The 17,939-nt window shown below is 58.8% G+C and overlaps 2 protein-coding genes across 3 annotated transcripts; one reads left to right on the top strand and one right to left on the bottom strand.

Moving 5' to 3' along the window:
- Positions 1-1,322: 1,322 nt before the first annotated feature.
- EMC8 (ER membrane protein complex subunit 8) lies at positions 1,323-11,695 on the bottom strand. The gene is made up of 5 exons (XM_037515763.2): positions 11,355-11,695; positions 3,328-3,404; positions 2,848-2,917; positions 2,230-2,324; positions 1,323-1,791 (listed from the first exon to the last, which is right to left on the bottom strand). The coding sequence occupies exons 1-5, from the start codon at positions 11,583-11,585 to the stop codon at positions 1,632-1,634; spliced, it is 633 nt and encodes a 210-aa protein (XP_037371660.1). The 5' UTR covers positions 11,586-11,695; the 3' UTR covers positions 1,323-1,631.
- Positions 10,790-17,564, top strand: LOC119248879 (cytochrome c oxidase subunit 4 isoform 1, mitochondrial). 2 transcript variants are annotated; one of them, XM_037515765.2, is made up of 5 exons: positions 10,790-10,879; positions 13,623-13,696; positions 15,742-15,909; positions 16,437-16,568; positions 17,291-17,564. In XM_037515765.2, exons 2-5 carry the CDS (start codon positions 13,624-13,626, stop codon positions 17,425-17,427), a joined length of 510 nt encoding a protein of 169 aa, XP_037371662.1. In that variant the 5' UTR covers positions 10,790-10,879; position 13,623; the 3' UTR covers positions 17,428-17,564. The 2 variants fall into 2 exon arrangements, with proteins under 2 accessions (XP_037371662.1, XP_037371661.1); XM_037515764.2 differs by lacking the exon at positions 10,790-10,879 and adding an exon at positions 11,964-12,023.
- The last annotated feature ends 375 nt before the right edge of the window (positions 17,565-17,939 follow it).

The following is a 17,939-nucleotide window of genomic DNA, read 5'->3' as shown; positions in this document are numbered from 1 at the left end:
CTAAAAAGGCGGAGTATGAACACAGCCAGGGGGTTGGCTATTTAAGTGGCTCTCACTGGGACCCCAGCAGGGAGCAATGAGGTGACTTAGAGGCCACAGAGACCAGCGGCCAGGGCAGTGCAGGGGCTGGGGGCCCAATGGAGGCTTTGGCTATTCTTAGGAGAGGTGCCCACGCCGCAGAAGTCTGCTCTGGTCTTTCACATACGGTCTTTCCTTCCCGGTCACGTGCGCCTGAGGCGAGCCGGGCTGGCTCTGAGCACGGGGGCTGGGGCCGGTTCCAGGCCCGAGGCCCAGATGCAGGGCGGGGCGTGAAGTTGGCGGGAGGCTCGAGTGAAGAATCCGCATAAGTGAGTGCGAGCAACACCCCTGGTCTTTATGGGCCTCCCCAATGGGGCTCAGTCGTAGCTCCACCCCAAGCAGCTCCTTCAGTCCCCCAGACCTTGACCCCGAAGTGGCGCTGGCTCGCTGTGGACCCAGGAGACAGCTTCTGCTGTGGCAGACGCTGGGCTGCCTCCTCCAGCGTCTGTTGAGGCAGACACACCAAACTGGACCCGGACTGCCCCAGTGTCCCTCAGCGCGCACCCGGCTCCTGTGACCGGGAGCCCCCAGCCTTTCATGTGTGTTTCCTGCGTGAAGGGACGTCAACTTAAAATTAGGAGCGTTCGCACAAGAGAGAGAATTTAGGAATTCAAAGCAAGCATAGGTATCATAAGCAATGTCTGATGCTTTTTCCTATCTTTTCAGAGAAAATACAGCAGGAAAGTTACTATTCTCTGAACTCGGGACAGAATAATTCACGCAGAAAAGAAAGGAAGGGAGTGGGACCCTCACGTTTCCCGGGCAACTCTCTGATGGGGCTGAGAAGTTTGACCAGTGTTCCCAGTATGAGCGTTACAGACGGTTCTCCGTACAGCCCCGGGAGTCTAAGTTTTGCTTTGCTTTTGTTGCTTCAAATACAAAAGGAACAATTATTACGAAGACGGATGAGAACTGTTTGGAAAATGACACCAGTCACTCAGGAGCTTGACCCAAGCGCAGCCCCTCTCCAGCGGGTCACCAGCGTCTGGGCTCAGGCTGCCATCGCCTGCGAGGCTGTTTCTGCCCCAGCGACGGCGGTTTCCCGGCACAGCGCAGCGCTCCCCCGCGAGCCAGCTGCTCTTCCGAGCCTCAGCTCCTGCCGCGCCGGCAGCGGCCTTCAGACAGGGCCCTGCCCCGTCCTGGGCGCGCCACACGAGCTCGAGTGGGAGGAAGGCTCACCACACTCGCGTTCGGGCTCAGAGGTGGTTTTGCTTTTTGAAAAGGATAGTTTATAAGCCTTAAAAAGTATTCTCTCCAGATTATAAAAGGTTAGTTAAAACTGTTTAATAGGAACAATCTCGGACAAGCAGCAACCGCGTTCATTTGCAGGATCACAGCCACGTACAACTGGGAGGGGCTCCACAGAGCCGGCCGGGCCTCTCCTGGAGATGCAGAAGGGCCAGCGACGGGACACGCGGCCCTCTGTCAAGGCACACACCACTTCTGAAAACTGGCAGCTCTCCACACAGGCTATGAGAGATTTAATTTACACTTAAAAATAGCTTTTCTTCTTCATCGCAGTGGAATGCCCGGAGGCCAGCACGCCACCCGCCCTAACACAGGTGCAGAACCGCCTTATTGATCTCTGGGTTTGTCCAGTCATTGCGAATGTCATCCAGGTGGTTATCGAAGTCCACGAGGGTCTCGTAGGACCGGCTGTCCAGGAGAGACGCTGAGATCCTCTGGGCCTCTGGCCAGTCTTCACAGTAATCACTAGAGCAAAACAGGAGAGATCAGCCTTAACAACCGCACGTTAAGTGTGCACAGAGCCCAGAGCCCGGTGCGTGCAGCGTGGTATGAAGGCAGGCCAGGGACACCAGCACACGGTGCTGGCCAGAGACCGTCAGGCGCGGTGAAAAGGGCATACTCTGAGGAGACCGGAAAGGCTGGAGGCGGGGCCTGATGGCTTTGGCGTGTTTGCAAATAAACCAAACACCTGGAAAGGGGGTTCAGCGTGGGAAAGGGGCCTTGGGGTCAAAAGTGGGAGACCCCCGGGCCTCAGTCTTCAGGGAGTCCTCTGGGAGGCAAGGGACACGCACGGTTTCAAAGGTCCCCCGGCACGCATGCAAGCCTGAAAGCACAGGTGAGGGTGGCCCTCTGTGGGGCAGGGGCCGGCCGCCCAGCGCACATGCCCGAGCACACAGCACTCACTAGTGTGGGTCTCTGCACCGCCACTTGTTTTCATGGTGCTCGTACACATGGATGGTGGGCACTACGCAGTCCATCGTGAACTTGGTGTTGTCTACCTGTGCACGAGACAAAGGGCGCGCATGACGGTGCGTCCCGACACCATGGCTGGCACCTTTCTGGAGTCCTCAGGCACCTCCTCGGGCCCTAGCAGAGGGCTGCCCTATTGTGGGCCACGCCTGGGTGCAGCCTGAGGCAAGCAGGCTGCTCTGCAGGAGAAACCCTCGGTGCTTCACTGTTTTCTGCAGAAGAGGGGTGCTTGCATCCCCATCAGAGCTGTATCTGCACTGAGACCGGCAGTGCCACCCCTCTGCCATCCCTCCCACAGGCTATGCCTGCTGCTCCAGCTCGGTGCTCTCACTCTTGGGCATACCTCAGAGAACCTGAACTCCAATGTCCTCCCCGACCACCTGTGTGGCTGCTGCATGCCTCGCCCCATGGCCCAACACCACAGCATCATGTCCCACGGGGAGAGGCATGCAACAGGCGGCGAGGGCCTGAGGGCGCCGCAGAAAGATGCCACGAGCACAGCAGAGTTCCAGGGAGCAAGAGGACTAGGAGAGCTTGTCCCGGGGCACTTACCATGATAAGCGCCGTGTCACTGAAGCCCTCGGCGATCCTGGAAGCCACCTTTTCTGCAACCTGGTTTGGGCTGCAGAAGAAGGACCAGAGGTTCATCAAAGGCCATTCAAGATCATTTACCTCAGGCACAGCTGGCGCCGCCCAGAGTTAGCGAGCAATGACAGCAGACTGAGCATGCCTGCCCCAGCCCTTGGCGACTGTGTCCTTCCTCCAGGACTTATGCCGCAGAGAGGGACGGCAGTGGGGAGCATCATGCCAGGTGGGCGGCACTGAACGGGCCCTCGCCTTGTTCTACCCGGGGCGTCCCTGAACAGAAAGGCTCTCAGGCCCCGGTGCAGCAGGCCACCACGACAGGGGCAGGTGCCACCCGCAGAGCTCTGGTTGCCTCCGCAGCTCACCGGCTCCCTCTGCCTGCCAGCAAAGGGACTCTGCCCACTGCAAGACAGCTGGAAAGTCAGCCTATCATGTGGCTGGCCATACCTGGCATCCTTGACTCGTTCATTAGCTTGATAATAGCCAGCAATCACGTAGCTATTGTCTTTGCACCATGAGTCAATCTGAAAAAGGAACAAAAATTGGGTAAAGATGAGTGATTTTCTCTTAACTATCAGGTTGCAATAAACACAGGAGACCCCCAGGGCCCAAAGTTGGGACGAGATATGCTACAGTCTGTGTATCCATCTCCCCGAAGAAAGGCCACGAGATGCAACAGGCGCTCACAACTTGCTGCCCACGAGACAGAGCGCACCGACGAGACAGGCCTGGGCCTCATCCTCGCTGGGATGGGGTGTCCTTCGGGAGCGACCACCTCCCCTTGTCTTGTGGAGGCTCAGTGTGCACATCTGCCGAATGGGCAGAGCCTCGAGAATGGCGGGAGGGAAATGACCTCCTCTCCCCTTCCCTGCCAACAGAAAGAACCAGGGCATCCGGCGCCCCCACAGCCCTAGGGCGTGCAACGTCAGTCCTAAGCGAGCCGGGTCTGGAGCTCAGGGGCAGTGCACAGGCAGACAGGGAGCAGCACGGCTGTTTGGGATTTTAAATCTCTTGTAAAACCAGGTCTGTTATAGTGCATTTCCATATTCAGTGTGCCCAGGAGCTACCGCGACACTCCTCACGCGGGGATGTGGGCTCTCAGGCGCGTGCACCCACCTGGCCTCTCTGGAGTCCCTGTGCGCTACCTTTAAATGGGAGCAGGGTGGCCCGACCTGGAAATTTCTTGGTTTTATAATGCAACTTTTCTCTCATCCCATTTACCTTCCCGCAGGTCTAATGACGTTATTAAAAACAGCAAAAGGTCATCCTAACTGCCTTGCCATAATGGAATTTTAATACACTGCAATAAATTCTATTCTCAGTTGGCCAAAGAGGAAACAAAATTGATTCTCAATTTTTTCACAGTGAATTAACTGGTTAAAAGTGTCTCCCCCCGCAAATCCCTGCTGCTCTTTTTCTGGACGTCTGGTCTGGTCTCTGACAGTGTCCTCAAAGACTAAAAGCAGACCCCACGGTCCACGGCTCCCTGACTCCCGAGGGTCAGCATGATAATCCTGGCCGCCTAAGACCTCACAGGTCACCACAGTGGGTCAAAATCAAGGCTCGCTGAACCAATTAGCTGTTCCGGTCATCCCCAAGAGATGAGGACCACGGCTCCGAGTGTTTATAGCGGGTCTCTCCCTGTCTCTTTGCCACACCTCACTCCAGAGCTGCTGATGCTCGAGCCCCACCGGCTCTCAGCGGGGGCCCAGGAGCCTGGAGCAGCGGCCCACTACGCTGACGACGCGGCACGGCACAGTGTCGCTCTGGCACCACGCCAGGTCTTGATGCAAACCTCTGGGGCCTCTGCTTCTAGGCAAGGACGACCTTAAAGTGCGTCTTCCCGCAGAGTGGGTCCCCCCCTCCCCCGGTCCCTTTCCTGGCTCTCTGATGTGGGCTGACCTGTCTCCAGAGTCGGGACTAGAGGGGTCTCCCCTGGTTTCCTTATACAGAGGTACGAGCGGGTCGGCAGGGCTGACTCCTGGAGACTCTAGGGGAGAGGCCCTCCCTGGCCTTTCCAGCATCGAGCGGTGGCCCCTATTCCTCGGTCTATGGCTGCATCACTCTGCCTTCTGCTTCTGCAGCCTCACTTGTCCCTCAGTCTCCTGCCTCCATGTGACTACACTGTGCCCACTGGACTGTCCAGGCCACCTCACACCTCAAGATTCTTAAGAATTAACTTAATTAAGTCTCTTTGGCCACGTAAAATAACATATTCATGGGTTCTGGGGACCTTTGGGGGTAGGGTAGAGGGGTCATTTTTGGGGTACCACAGCTATGTTTACTATGAGGATCATTATTTGCCGCTGCCAACACCAGAGCGCCCCGAGCAGCCGTCTAGACACTCCCACACGCTGTTCCTGGGCTAAAGGCAAGACAGCCAACACTCATGCCGCTTCCCACCTGCCGGAGGAAGCTCAGAAAGCACCTGGCAGGGGGATGATGCTGGCGGCAAACACCACGCACACCTTGACTGATAGCTGCCCTGGTGAGGGCGTGGCTACGTAAAAAACCCCGAGAGTCTAGCCAAGTTCCACAGGAAAAATAATGTCATGAACTTAAACTTCTAGAATTCTTTGCAGAGGCTGCCCCGAAAGCAAACCGGGTCACAGCACACATCTGATAAGGGGTTCATTTCCAAAATACATGACGTCCTTATGCAACCCAGCAAGTACAAGCCAATAAAAAAATGTGCAAAGACCTAAAGACACTTTTCTCTAAAGACGACATTCAGATGGCCAAAAGGCACAGAAGAAATCGTTTGACATCGCTTATTACAAGAGAAATGCAAATCAAAACCACCAGGAGACACCCCCTCACCCCTGTGAGAATGACCCACAGTACACAGGCCGGGAACAACGAGCCTTGGCAAGGGCGTGGAGAAAAAGGAGGCGTCTTCCGCTGTTGGCGGGAACACACAATCTGGCGCGGTCTCTACGGAGGTATCTGGGGAGCCGGCGGGTAGAGAAAGAAATTCCTCACGATCCAGCAGCACCTGTGCGAGGTGTGTACCTCAAGAACGTGAGAGCACCAACACGAAGGCCCACGCGCGCCTGGGCTCACAGCCGCACCGCCCGCGGAGGCCGAGGCATGGAGCCAACTAGCGCCCGGCGGGGGCTGGCGAGGGACACCGCGGGTCTATGCCCGCGCAGCGCTGTCAGCCAGTCACGAGGCGGAGCAGCGACCTCTGGCACTAACGGACGGACCCTGAGGTGCTGGCGCTAAGTCAGTCAGAAGGCGAAAGACAGCGGCAGTGGGAATAGAAATCACCAAAAAACATTCGCTGGCAAAACACAAAGCCAGTTCTTTTTTTTTTTTTTTTTTTTTTTTTTAATAGAGGCATGTTTTTATTTATTTATTTATTATATTTGTTTGTTTTGTTTATACATGCACTGGGTACAGTCAGAAGCGCGGGAGGGTGAGAGAATTCACCAGAGCCAGAGCGGGGGGCAGAGCAGGCAGAAGGACCGAAGTACACTGCTGAGGGGAGCAGCGGGCGGCAGGAGAGGTCTGCGCGCCATGTGGGACCCTCCTCCGGTGGCCGGGGAGCAGCCGGGGATCGAACCGGCGCCGCAGAGGCCGCGGGCAGCTTCGCAACCCAGCGCTCAACCGCTGCGCCACCGGGGAGGCCCACAAAGCCAGTTCTTAAAGACGCGCCGGGGCGGCCCCTGGACGCCAGACTGCAGGCGGGGGCAGGGAGGGGAGGGGCGCGGGGGGAGGGCACGGCCGGGGGCGCGCAGGCGGCGCACGGAGGACGCCGCGACTGCCCAGGTGCGAGACGTGGAAACGACTGACGAACTGCGCAATAACGAACCGGGCAAAGGAGAACCGTCAGGCTAACTGGACGGCCGCCACGACGGGCTGACGACGGGCCTCCGGCAGCCGCCAGAGCCAGAGCGGCCCGCGAACGGCGGCAACGGGAGGGCGTTTTCCGGGGCGGCGCAGGAACGCGGCGGTCCCCGCAGGGGCGCGGCCTGGGCGGTGTGGGCAGGGCGGGCCGGGGCAGGGCGGGGGGGGGGGGGGGGGGGGGGGGGGGGGGGCTCCAGCACCTTCCCGGAAACACAGCGGCCGCCGAGGAAGAGCCAGAGATGGGAGGGGCGGCCCGTCCGGCGCGGGGCCGCGCGCGGGAGAGGCGCGAGAGGCGAGGACTGCGTGTCCTCGCACGGGGCCGCTCGGCTCCCCTTGCCTGCCGCCGGGACGCCCGCCCGGCCCGCGCGTGGGAACACCCGCGGACCCCTGAAGGCAAAGGCTAGTGAGGACCACGGCGTCCAAATTCTGCATTTTCTCAGGCCGTCCCTCTGCCCTTCCCTCCGGAAAGGCGGACGCTTCCGCCGTCCTCTGTTCAACGCTGCTCCGGGCTCCTCGGCTGCGGAGACTCGCACTGAAGGCGGTGCAGGGGTCAGCCCATTTGCTCCCAGCGAGGCTCTGCACAAAGCAGCTTCTCTCAGCAAACCTGCTGACGCTTGCATGCACAAGGCCCGTCATCATTTTCACGGCACTGCCCCCGCCGCCCTCGGGTGACCCACCATAACCAGGCTGCAGGCAAGGCGGGGCCTGACAGGAGAGTCCCCTGAGGAGGGCCCACCTCCCACACCGGTGCTCCCAACGGGCTGGGGGAGGGGCTGTGCCTGAGCCTCCCCACCTGAGGCAACGAGTGGGCCTTGGGGTATTATTTTCACTGAGAAGAAAGTCCTTCTTAAGTCAGCAGCTTCATGTACAGGATGAAAAGGAACTGGATCCATGAAAGGTGAGCTCTGGAGGTAGCAAGACGGGATGAAGGGGGCTGGGGGCAAGACCTGACGGGGGACCCAGACTGGCTCCACCCCCAGGCTCCACGGAGAGTCTGGAGACACACAATGGGGAGGAGGAAGCAGGCCTAGGCAGGGCCTGGGGCACAGCAGCCAGTGCAGATGAGCAGACAAGGCACCACGAGAGGCAGCGGAAAGAATTCCAGAGCATCTTTCATACTAGGCACCGGGGACGGAAGCCGTCCCAGCAGAAGGCAAGAGACCAGGGCGAGGGGAAAGAACGAAAGGGCTTAGAGCAGCAGCAGGTCGGGCAGGAGGGTTCCGCCATTAGGAATAATTCCGTCACCGCCCACATCAAAGGGTGAGTGAGACAACAGGCACAAGCACTTAAAATAAAAACAAAAAGCACCCAGAAATGCAAGGATATTTTTAAAAATGGAAAATTATAAGGAAAAGCTTTTCACAAGGGCCTGCCGCGGCCTGATGGACGGCTTATCGAGTCCGCCTCATGGAGTCCGCCTCATCGAGTCCGCCTCCCACTCTTCATCAATGGTTACAAAATGACTCCCTGGAGAGAAAAGAGCCACGTGAACAAGGCTTTGCTATCTATCGCTTTATGGTTTTAGATGTTTGATTAAAATCACACCCTCCATATACTCATAAAATAGGGCCCCCCCACACTGAGATTTTCAGTCTTCAGGTTTAAAGGTGTCAAGTTGGTAACGGAGTAATGTAAACAGCGATTATAAGAAAAAAACTGGGGGAGACTCAGTTTGCACACTTTCCTTCGTAAGCGTTCTCTGAAAGTCAGTCAGTGGGCAGCCCACCGCATCCCTTTCCCACCCGCCAGGCGCGGAGGCGCGGGCGCCAAGGCTGGTCACTGTGGGGACAGCCAGCACAGAGCACTCCGCCCGGCCCGGTCCAGCAGAACGCTGGCCGCTCTGGTGCGAGAAGAAGCGCTCGCAGGCCAGCGGGGCGTTCGGAGAGGACAGGGGTGTGCTGCGGGGAGTGCAGCCGGTTGAGAGGGGCCTGCGGGTGAGTGTTAAGGAACGGGGAGCAAGACCAGCAGGCCTGAGGCCTTCCACCTCTTCAGGAGTTGGCGGCAGTGGGCTCTCTAGGCTCTTCAGAGTCAGGAAGCCTCTTCCCTCCCCGGGGGGCTGGGCAGCAGCCCTGTTTCTTGGGGGAGAGTCATACAGAGGTGACTCAGGCTGCTCGCAGTCAGCACTGATTCCCTCAAGCAGTGCATCCACAACTCAGACGAGACTACAACCCTCAACTCTCATGTCGACGTTACTTAAAAATGAGAAGAATTAGTAATAGTCTGACAATTCCCAGGGAGGCTCTTTTAGGCACGTGCAGGTACATTTGATAGGACGTCAAGGGTTGAAAGGAACATACTCTCTCCGGCCCTTCCGGGTTGGTCTGCCAACTTGTTTCGCCCACTGCCTAGAAGACGGGCGTCCGGGGTGGGGGGGGGTCTGCTGTACCCCTCATTCCATGTCCGCCCCTGAAGTGACTGTGCTCCTGGCTGGAGTGACTGAGAACTACTGGCTCCCGATACACATGTTCGTCCCACAGTCTTCTGAGCGCTGGCCCCACTTCTCAGCTCCTAACAGGGCCTCTTCACCGTCCCACAATGAATGACACCCCCGCCCTCCCCGGCCTAAGTTGCACGTGGAGGCGACACCTTGCTTCCTTGTCCCGTGACCACATCTGACTCAGGCTGTCCTGCAGACTGTCCCTCCCCGCACTGTTCTCTCCTGCACCCCCGCTGCACTGTCGCCATCACCTCAGCCTCTAGTCTGGCGTGCCCCGCCGCCGGCCTCCTCCTTGCCGCGGGCTACAGCGGTGGCGCCAAGACACACACCTCCCTGTGAAGCCCTCTCAGGCTTCCCTCTGTCCTACGGCGGTCCTGAAACTGCTCTGTGTGAAATCTGTCCACGGTTCAGCTCTCTGCCCAGCCTCCTTAAGCTCCCTCAGATCCATACTCCGGCTTTCTCCCGGGCCCTGCACATGCTGCTGCCTCTGCCTTGGGTGCTCTGCCCCAGCCCCTGGGCTGCCACCGCTGGCACGCTGGGCCCGCGTGCATGCCCCCTTCTCTGGGCAGCTCGCCTTCTCTGACTCTGAAGCCTGGGTTGGCTGATTTTTCTGACTCTTCACCACTTCCTGCTTAGAACATGGCACTTACTCTTTGGCACTGTCCTTGTCTGCCTGTGTGAGTTCAGCTGCGAAGCAGGTGCTGTATTTGATGCAGCTGTGCCCTCCCGCAGCCCAGGCCTGGCAGTAGTGGAGAACTGAATAATCCTGCAGCTAAGGGTAAATAATTCCCTGCCAGGTAACACACTCTACAAATCCAATCATCCTGCAATTCCCTCGGTATTAATTAAGACAGCTGAAAAGCCTTGCACTGAAACACACGCACACTGGTGGTGCAGGGATACCAACAGCACGTTTCTTCAGGAGCTAAAATGGCTGATTATATAAATGCCATAGACTTCTTACCTATTTCCTGCTCAGTGATACAGAGACATTCACACAATGACTCAATTTAGCTGCCACTCCCGATATGCCCATTGGCCGGACAGTCTGCCCTCAGGTACTGCCTGCTTGCTATGAATTTTTCTTTTTATTTATTTAAAAAAAGATGTATTTATGCATACAAGAGCTGGGGTGTAGGCCAGAGGTGCAGGGGGTGAGAGGACTCCCCAGAGACAGAGTGGGGAGCAGAACAGGCAGAGCTACTGAAATCCACTGCTGAGGGGAGCAGCGGGGAGACAGGAGAGGTCTGCTGCGCCCTGTGGGTCGGCTCCCCGGCCGGGGATCGAACTCGGGCTGCAGTGGCTGTGGACAGCTTCACAGTGCGGGGATGAACCCATGTGCCAACAGGGAGGCCCCTCACCATGAATTTTCATGTTGTCAGGACAGATAAATGAGAAAATGGATTCTAGTTGGTGGGAGGCACAGAGGACTTTCTCCCCACACTTCGAGAAACGTAACTACTTTTTTGTGAATCAGCTAATATTTATTCATGGTGTAGTTTATACTTAACGTGAAAACTAACCTCGGCTCAGGTAGGGGGCAGGCCTGAGACGGCAGTTTAAGGCTCCCTAAGGTTCTAACACCTCGGCTGAACGGCTGAACGTACAGGCGGCCGTTTGCCCTCTGCCTGCCTGCCGAACGCCACACCTGCTGACAGCCCCGTCACAGGCACTTCACCCGAGCGCTGGATGGTCTCTCCTCTGCCCAACCCGGTACGGTCCTGCTTTTCTTTATCCACTTTCTACTACGTGACAACTTTTCACTCCCACTAAGTACTTTACCACTTAGACGCCCATTTACTTCTCTTGTACCGTAAACAGACACCGCCTTCTCTAGCCTCACAGGAATCTCCAGCTTCAACGGCCAGGGCGCTGCAGACAGGACCCCGGGAGCAGCCCCGCGCGCCCGGGCCAGCGGCGTCAAGGCTCTTTCTAGGCCCGTTTCCATCCCGGGGTTCCCAGGCACCCCCAGCCACGGCCCCGAAGCGCCGACGCCGCGCGGGTGGGGCGGACTCTGCGAAGGGGCGCCCGCCGGCCCCCCGAGAAGCGCCGTCGAGCCGTGACGCCGCCGCCACGGCTGGTTTCTAAGGGCCCCGTTTCGGCTGCACTGACGGTCACTCGCCGCCCAAAGCGCCTCTCGGGACGCGACGGCCGGCGCCCCCTGCAGCCCCCCCCCGGGGCCCCTTACCAGGGTGAGCGCCACCTCCAGCATGGGCGCGAGGGCCAGCGTGCCGTGGAAGAGCGGGATGCAGTCCACGAAGAGCGTGGGGTGCGCGCCCGGGCCGCCCAGGGGCAGGTGCTCCTTGCGCGGCTTCTGCCTCTCGGCCACCAGCAGCCCGTTGACGGCGCAGTGCGGGTACTTGGCGCCGTGCAGCACCATCTTGCAGTAGGCCTGGGTGGTCAGCTTCACGCCGGGCATGCTGCGCCCGGGCGGGCCGGGGGCCCCGGCAGGCCGGCTCGGCCTGGGTGCGCTGCCCGGCCGCGCGGCGCCGCGGCGGGCGAGGGGGGCGCGGCGGCGGCTGCCCGGCGCGGCCGGCGGAGACCCCCGCGGGGCTGGCGCGCTCGGGGCTCGGCGGCGCCCCCGGCAGAGAGACCGACGCGCCCGCCTCGAGCCCACGTCGCGCGGCCTCCGGGCGCCGCCGGGGCCGCCGGAAGGCGCTCCCGCGGCGCCCGCCGGAAAGCAGCGCGGCGCGGCCTTTTACGACGTGCGCGACGCGCCCGGCTTCCGCCCGGTGACCTCCGCGCGGCCGGGCGCGGGGCGGAGTCCTCCTCGATCCCGTGGGGCTGCGCGCGCGGCCTCGCTCTCTTCCGGTCGCGGCAGCCGGGGCGTAGAGGGCGGTCGCGGCGGGCGCGGCAGGTGAGGCGGGCGGCGGCGGGGGCGGCGGGGCGGCGGCGGGGGCGGCGGGCGAGGCGGGCGGCGGGTCGCGCCGCCGGGCCGGGGGCGGCGGGGGCCGAGGCCGCCGCTCGGGCTGCGAGCTCGGGGCCGGCGCCGGCGCGGCCGGGCGCAGCCGGGGCCTGGGGCCCGGTGACATTGAGGCGGGGCCGGGGGCGCCGGGCCGGGGGCGCCCCGGGAGAGTGAGGCGCGGCCGGCCCGCCCCGCGCGGCGCGGCGCTCCGGGCCCGGCGGGGCCTCTGACCTTGGCGCGCCCGCTGACGGACGGCGCGGGCCCGAGGCGCAGCTCGCCCTGCGGGCCGCCCGGCCCCCGCCCCGGGCCCTCCCCGCGGGGCCTAACGGGCTCGGGGAGCCCCACCCGCGCCCCACGCCCCACGCCCGGCCGGGCCGCGGGGGCGGGGAGGCGGCGCGGCCGGCCCTGGCGGGGCTGCGGTTGCTTCTGCCCTGACGGGGTGCAGGGGGTGCTCTCCCGGGGCCTCGGAACCGTCTTGCCCACAGTAGCCCCGCAGGCCCGCTTTTCACAGGGGCGTGGGCCGCGCCGCGGGCCCAAATCCGGGCGGGTCCTCTAGGTCATCCCTCGTCCTGGGGTTTCAGGAGGACCAGCCGAGGGTGCCGCCCTCCTGCCTTGGCTTCTCTTCCCGCCCCTGCACACGTTAGGTTTTCGAACAAATACCAGGTCGAAGGCGGTGCCTGGCCAGCCCTGCGGGCTGTTTCCTTCCTCCACCCGTCCCCGCCCACGGAGAGCCCATGGCGCCGCAGACAGCTTTGCTGCGGTCTCCTGATTCATCCCCCCACCCCCATTTGTATTTTTTGATTTTTTTTAAATAATAAATTTTATTTTTATATTCCCCATACAATTTCAACCCCCCATTCTGACCCCAATCCCTCCCCTCCCGCCCCCCCCAACAAGTGTCTCTGGTTCATAGTTTTTAGTTGATTTTGATATTTTCTTTCTTATAGTTATTCATTTTCCTGGTCCCTTATTTAAGTTTTCTAGATTCCTGCTATGAGTGAGACCATCCGGTATTTTTCTTTTTCTTTCTGGCTTATTTCGCTGAGCATGATCCCTTCCAGCGCCATCCATGTTGCTGCAAACTGCATGTGTTTATCTTTTTTGAATGCTGAGTAATATTCCATGGTGTATATGGACCACATCTTCTTGATCCAGTCATCTATTTTTGGGCATTTGGGTTGTTTCCAAAGCTTAGCTATTGTAAACAGTGCTGCTATAAACATAGGGGTGCAGGTGCTCTTTGGAATTGATGTGTCTGTGTCCTTTGCCACCCCCATTTTTAAAGACGACAGGGTTTCTAATTGCTGGACACCTGCATATCTCACCCCTCTTGGTTTATAATGAAGGGTCCACAAAAACGCTCTGCTAAGAAAAACCTTGTCCTAGATTTTGCGAATTCAGAGTCCATCCTGAAGAGGGGATCATTTATGTTGGGGAACAGAGAACAAGAGAATGGCGCTGCCTTCCTGAATGCAGTGGGTTGAAAGAAGAGTCGTTGCTGCTTGGCGTTTGCTCTGGTTCACAGAGAAGGCGTCCCGTTGTGTCTTTCAGAATGTTGGCCACCAGAGTACTGAGCCTGATTGGCAAGCGAGCCATCTCCACCTCGGTGTGTGCCCGCGCACACGGTAAGTGAAGCTGTCCTTGTTTCTCAGCAGGCTTTCCCGCTCTGTGCTGGAGTTTCAGACACTATCCGGAGATAAAAATACTTGAGGGGGTGTATATGTGAATATGGGTGATTAAAGACTTGAATATGTGAATATGGGTCGGGACCTTTGCTTATGCTGATATTTCCTCCCTTTCCTGTTTGCTGCCCATTTTTTCAGGTTTGATTTTCACCCTTTCGAGAGGTCCTCTCCATCATACCTGACTTTAATGCCTCCCCCTCCCCAGTGGCCCCCCCAAACCCCTTCCCTTTTAAAAAAAAAAAAAAAAGCAATGTTTGCTTTCTTAATCTTTATTCCCCCATTTGCTGGGGCACCAAGTCCCAAGTGCTGAAGAACCCTGGCAGCCCTGATCACAAATTGCCTGTTGTTGTTCTAGAATTTGCCAGTCTGTCCTTAGAGTGGGCCAACTTGTAAGCACTGACATCTTTGGAACGACTTTATTGAGACAGCATTCTCATCACACACTCAGCCCAGGTGGTTTTAGTCTATTCCCAGAGCTGTGCCAGCATTGCCACAGTCAAGTTTATAGCATTTTTATCACCCATTTTACTCTAGTTTACATAATTCTTGTGAACTCAGTTTCACATCGTTGGAAGGCTTTTTTTTTTTTTTTAAGGCTGCTCTGGTAAGAATTTTCAGTACAATCATTCTTTGTAGTACATTCATCCTTTAATAGAATCTTCAAATTTCAAAATTGGGAAACAGTTTTAGTCATTCTCTCAGTCCTTTGGGGATAAGGCAGACTGTCCATTGATAAGCTTGCTAGACCTTTGCCTGGCACAGTCATGTAAGGAACCGCCACTTTGCTTAAGCTTTTGTCTTTACGCCCCTGTTGTTCCTATGAGTCGAGAGGTTCCGATCACTGGGATGAAGCTAACGAAGGCGAAACGTTTATGTGGGACTTCAGAGCTCCAGACGGCTTTGGAGCGTAAAGCATTCTTGCACGTGTTGGATAGACTGAAGAAGACAGCTGTAAACAGCGGGAAACCTTAGCTGAAGATTAAGATACTCGTTCCTTGCTTCGTGTCTGCGCTTCTCCCCTGTTTGCTGGAGTGATGTGCGGGCGCGCTCGTTTTCAGGCCTCCATTTCTCCTCTGACCAGAAACCCTAGTTTCATTTCTTTCTGCTGATAACTTGGGTTCATTTCGCCAGGAGTTTTGTGTTTAGTGTCACGTATGCCAGTGTACGTGCATGTGCAGATGTCAAGACTATTGACATGAAATTGTAAGCCGGAATTACTCGGCGCTGCCCTGGACTCGTCGTGCACACGCCTGCCCCTTCGCTGTCGGAGCCGCCCCCGGCCCCGCCTCTGTGTTTCCCCGTGTCAGTGCGCTGTCTCCTGACGGGCTCTGGGGTTTGCACATCTGTTTATTGTGTCCCACCTCTAGAGTGTAAGTGCCAGCAGTCAGGCCTCTGCTCCCCGTGATTCCGATTGTGTCCAGCCGTGCTCGGCACGGAGGAGGTGCTGGCAAACAGTGGGGAGCAGGGGAGGGCGTGGCCCCACGCCATGCCTTCCTCAGGGCTGGCGCGTGGGCCATGGTGACGGCCACAGTGACACCGGTTCCTGCTCCGCTTTCTTGGCTGGAAGAAGTAGCTGCAGGGGCCATGTTTTCACACGTCTGTGTTTCTGGACTTTGAACTTGTTTCTCTAGGTTTTAAGTTGTCCTTCTTCATTACTCTGAGTCACTTGCTGAAGGACCTTCATTTAGTCTCGCCTCCAGCCCGGGCATGGCCCTGAGCCCGTGTACTCTCTGCAGGAAGCTGCCTGCTGGCTCCTGCCAGGGCTTCATTTTTGCTCCAAGGAGTGCTGCTGTTGAGCGTCTGCCTCCGTCCTTGCCACAGCCCTTGGGGTGCGCCTGTTCTGCGGTCCGCAGCAGTGGCGTTGGCCCCCTGGAGTGACAAGTTTTTGGGGTTTGCGCATGTGTTCATTTTGGTTTCTAGAAGCACTGCCTTGTTTGCACCTCTGGATCTTTGTGACTTTCAAACGCCTGTCCCCTGTGTCTTAGGGAGTGTTGTGAAGAGTGAGGACTATGCGCTCCCCACTTACGTGGATCGGCGTGACTACCCCCTGCCTGACGTGGCCCACGTCAAGAACCTGTCCGCCAGCCAGAAGGCCTTGAAGGAGAAGGAGAAGGCCGCCTGGAGCTCCCTGTCCCTCGATGAGAAGGTGGAATGTGGGTATTGCGGGCAAGTCCGGGCCCCTCAGCATCCCTGGGGAGCGGGAGAATTCCTGCTGGTCCGGGGCGCTGAGCTCAGGCTCTGTCTAAGGCTGGCACCCAGGGAGGTTGGGGTGTTGTGTTTCTGTGCTCCCCCTGCTGGCTGGGCCTCTGTGTGGGCCCCTGTGAGTTTAGGGGACCCCAGCCCACCCTGCGAGGAACATGTGGGTGCCGCCTGCTTCCTCTGCTGCGGGGCAGGGGCCTGTACGGACGGGTCGGCGGGACACTACTGGGTAGGAAAGCGGGGCCGGAAGTCCTTGTTAAAGAGACCTTGGGCTGTCAAGGAGGAAGCAGCTCGCTGTTTTCTCCCACCCAAGGCGAGTGCCGGGAGCCTTCTTCCCTCTCTGCCCCTCGGTTGGTGCCCGCGCACATGCGCCAGGCCTGGCTTTGGCCGAGCCCCTTGGCTCCTGGCTGTGGTTGTGGTGGGAATGGTCGAGTGCCGCAGACGGTTCGTGCCTGCAAGCGGCCCTTCCTTTTGTCCCCAGTGTATCGCATTAAGTTCAATGAGAGCTTTGCTGAGATGAACAGGGGCACCAATGAGTGGAAGACGGTCGTGGGTGCTGCCATGTTCTTCCTTGGCTTCACTGCCCTCATCCTGATCTGGGAGAAGCGCTATGGTGAGTGGAGGGGAGATGGGCGGAGCGGTCCCAGCGGGGGCTGGGGGAAACGCCCTTAGCACACAGACAGCTCCGGCGCAGCGGGGGTGGGGCCTGCCTTGCTGGCAAGGCCTGGGGAGCTGGCTCGTGCTAACCCAGAGCCTTACAGTAGAGTCTGGCCTAGTCCCTGTGGGCCGCGCTGGCTTGCGGGGCTTCCGTACTCTTGTTTGGCCCCACATCTCCACGCGCTTTGCCTCTCGGCTCTCAGCAGGCTTGACGGCTCTGCCTCGCCTGGGCCGTCGCCGCCGTGTGGGGGCTGCATCTCCATGCAGTTCTGGGTCTCCAGACCGAACGTTTCTGCATTCGTGCTGGGCTGCCCGCTCATTCCAGCTGTCTTTCTGGTTCTCCTGTCCAGGCACAGTGGGCACGATCCCTGAGTAGGTGACGTCCTGTGCTCGCGTGGACGTGGGCAGGAACAGTCCTTTGGCCCTTGCCTGGGCTCTGCGCCAGCCTGAAGAGACTTTGCTGGTGCAGAGACTTTGCTTTTGGCTTGGGCTTTTGCTCGCTTTTACAAGTGAAGGACTAGTTTGGAGATAGCGAGAGTTGTTGGTGCCCAGCATCCGGGATCAGTGGGTCGGTGTGGGGCTGGCGGGTAGCAGGTGACGGCGGGCCTGCTGCACTGCACTGGGCCAGAAACGACTTCTCAGCCCAGGGCCGCCTCGCGGCATTGTTTTGCTCCGCAGTGTACGGCCCTGTCCCGCACACCTTCGACCAGGACTGGGTGGCCATGCAGACCAAGCGGATGCTGGACATGAAGGTTAGCCCAGTCCAGGGCTTCTCTGCCAAGTGGGACTACGACAAGAACGAGTGGAAGAAATAAGATCTCTGCTCTGCCTCTGAACCCCAGCCTCTCCTGCCCCGTGCAGCTCGGCCTGTCACCGGGAGCCGTGTGTCACAGCACCCATGCTAATAAAGAAACAGTTTATGTGACATCCGTGTGGCCTCCTCTTTTGCTAGCTCAAAGAAACGTCTGTTTGAAACAGTAGGTTTCTCCCAGGTGCCCTCAGGTCTTCTGGGTCTGGCCTACCCCTTGAGGTGGTCAGCACTGCTTGGAGTGGGTTGGCAGAGCTCTGACTTCTGCTGAGGTTTCAGTGCCAGGTGTGGGTCTCAAGGTCAGCTTGGGGCCTGCTCTGCTCCTCAGCCTTTTTAACTCGAGAACAGGGTGGCCGATGCCGGCACTAGCTTGCCTGGCTGTGAGTTCCTGCGTGGTCCTGGCTGCAGCTGCCAGCGTACCTCCCACCAGGTGATGCCATTTCTAGCTCCTTCCCAGGTGGACTCCTTGGTGGAGTGGAGGTTCCTGACCTGGCCCAGGGTCACTTGGGCCCATCACCT

The sequence above is a fragment of the Talpa occidentalis genome, unplaced genomic scaffold, assembly GCF_014898055.3.
Source record: "Talpa occidentalis isolate TD23 unplaced genomic scaffold, MPIMG_talOcc4v2.1 talOcc4.17, whole genome shotgun sequence".
Lineage (NCBI taxonomy): Eukaryota > Metazoa > Chordata > Mammalia > Eulipotyphla > Talpidae > Talpa > Talpa occidentalis.
Note: the sequence above shows the minus strand (reverse complement) of the source record. Positions and strands in the feature narration are given on the sequence as shown.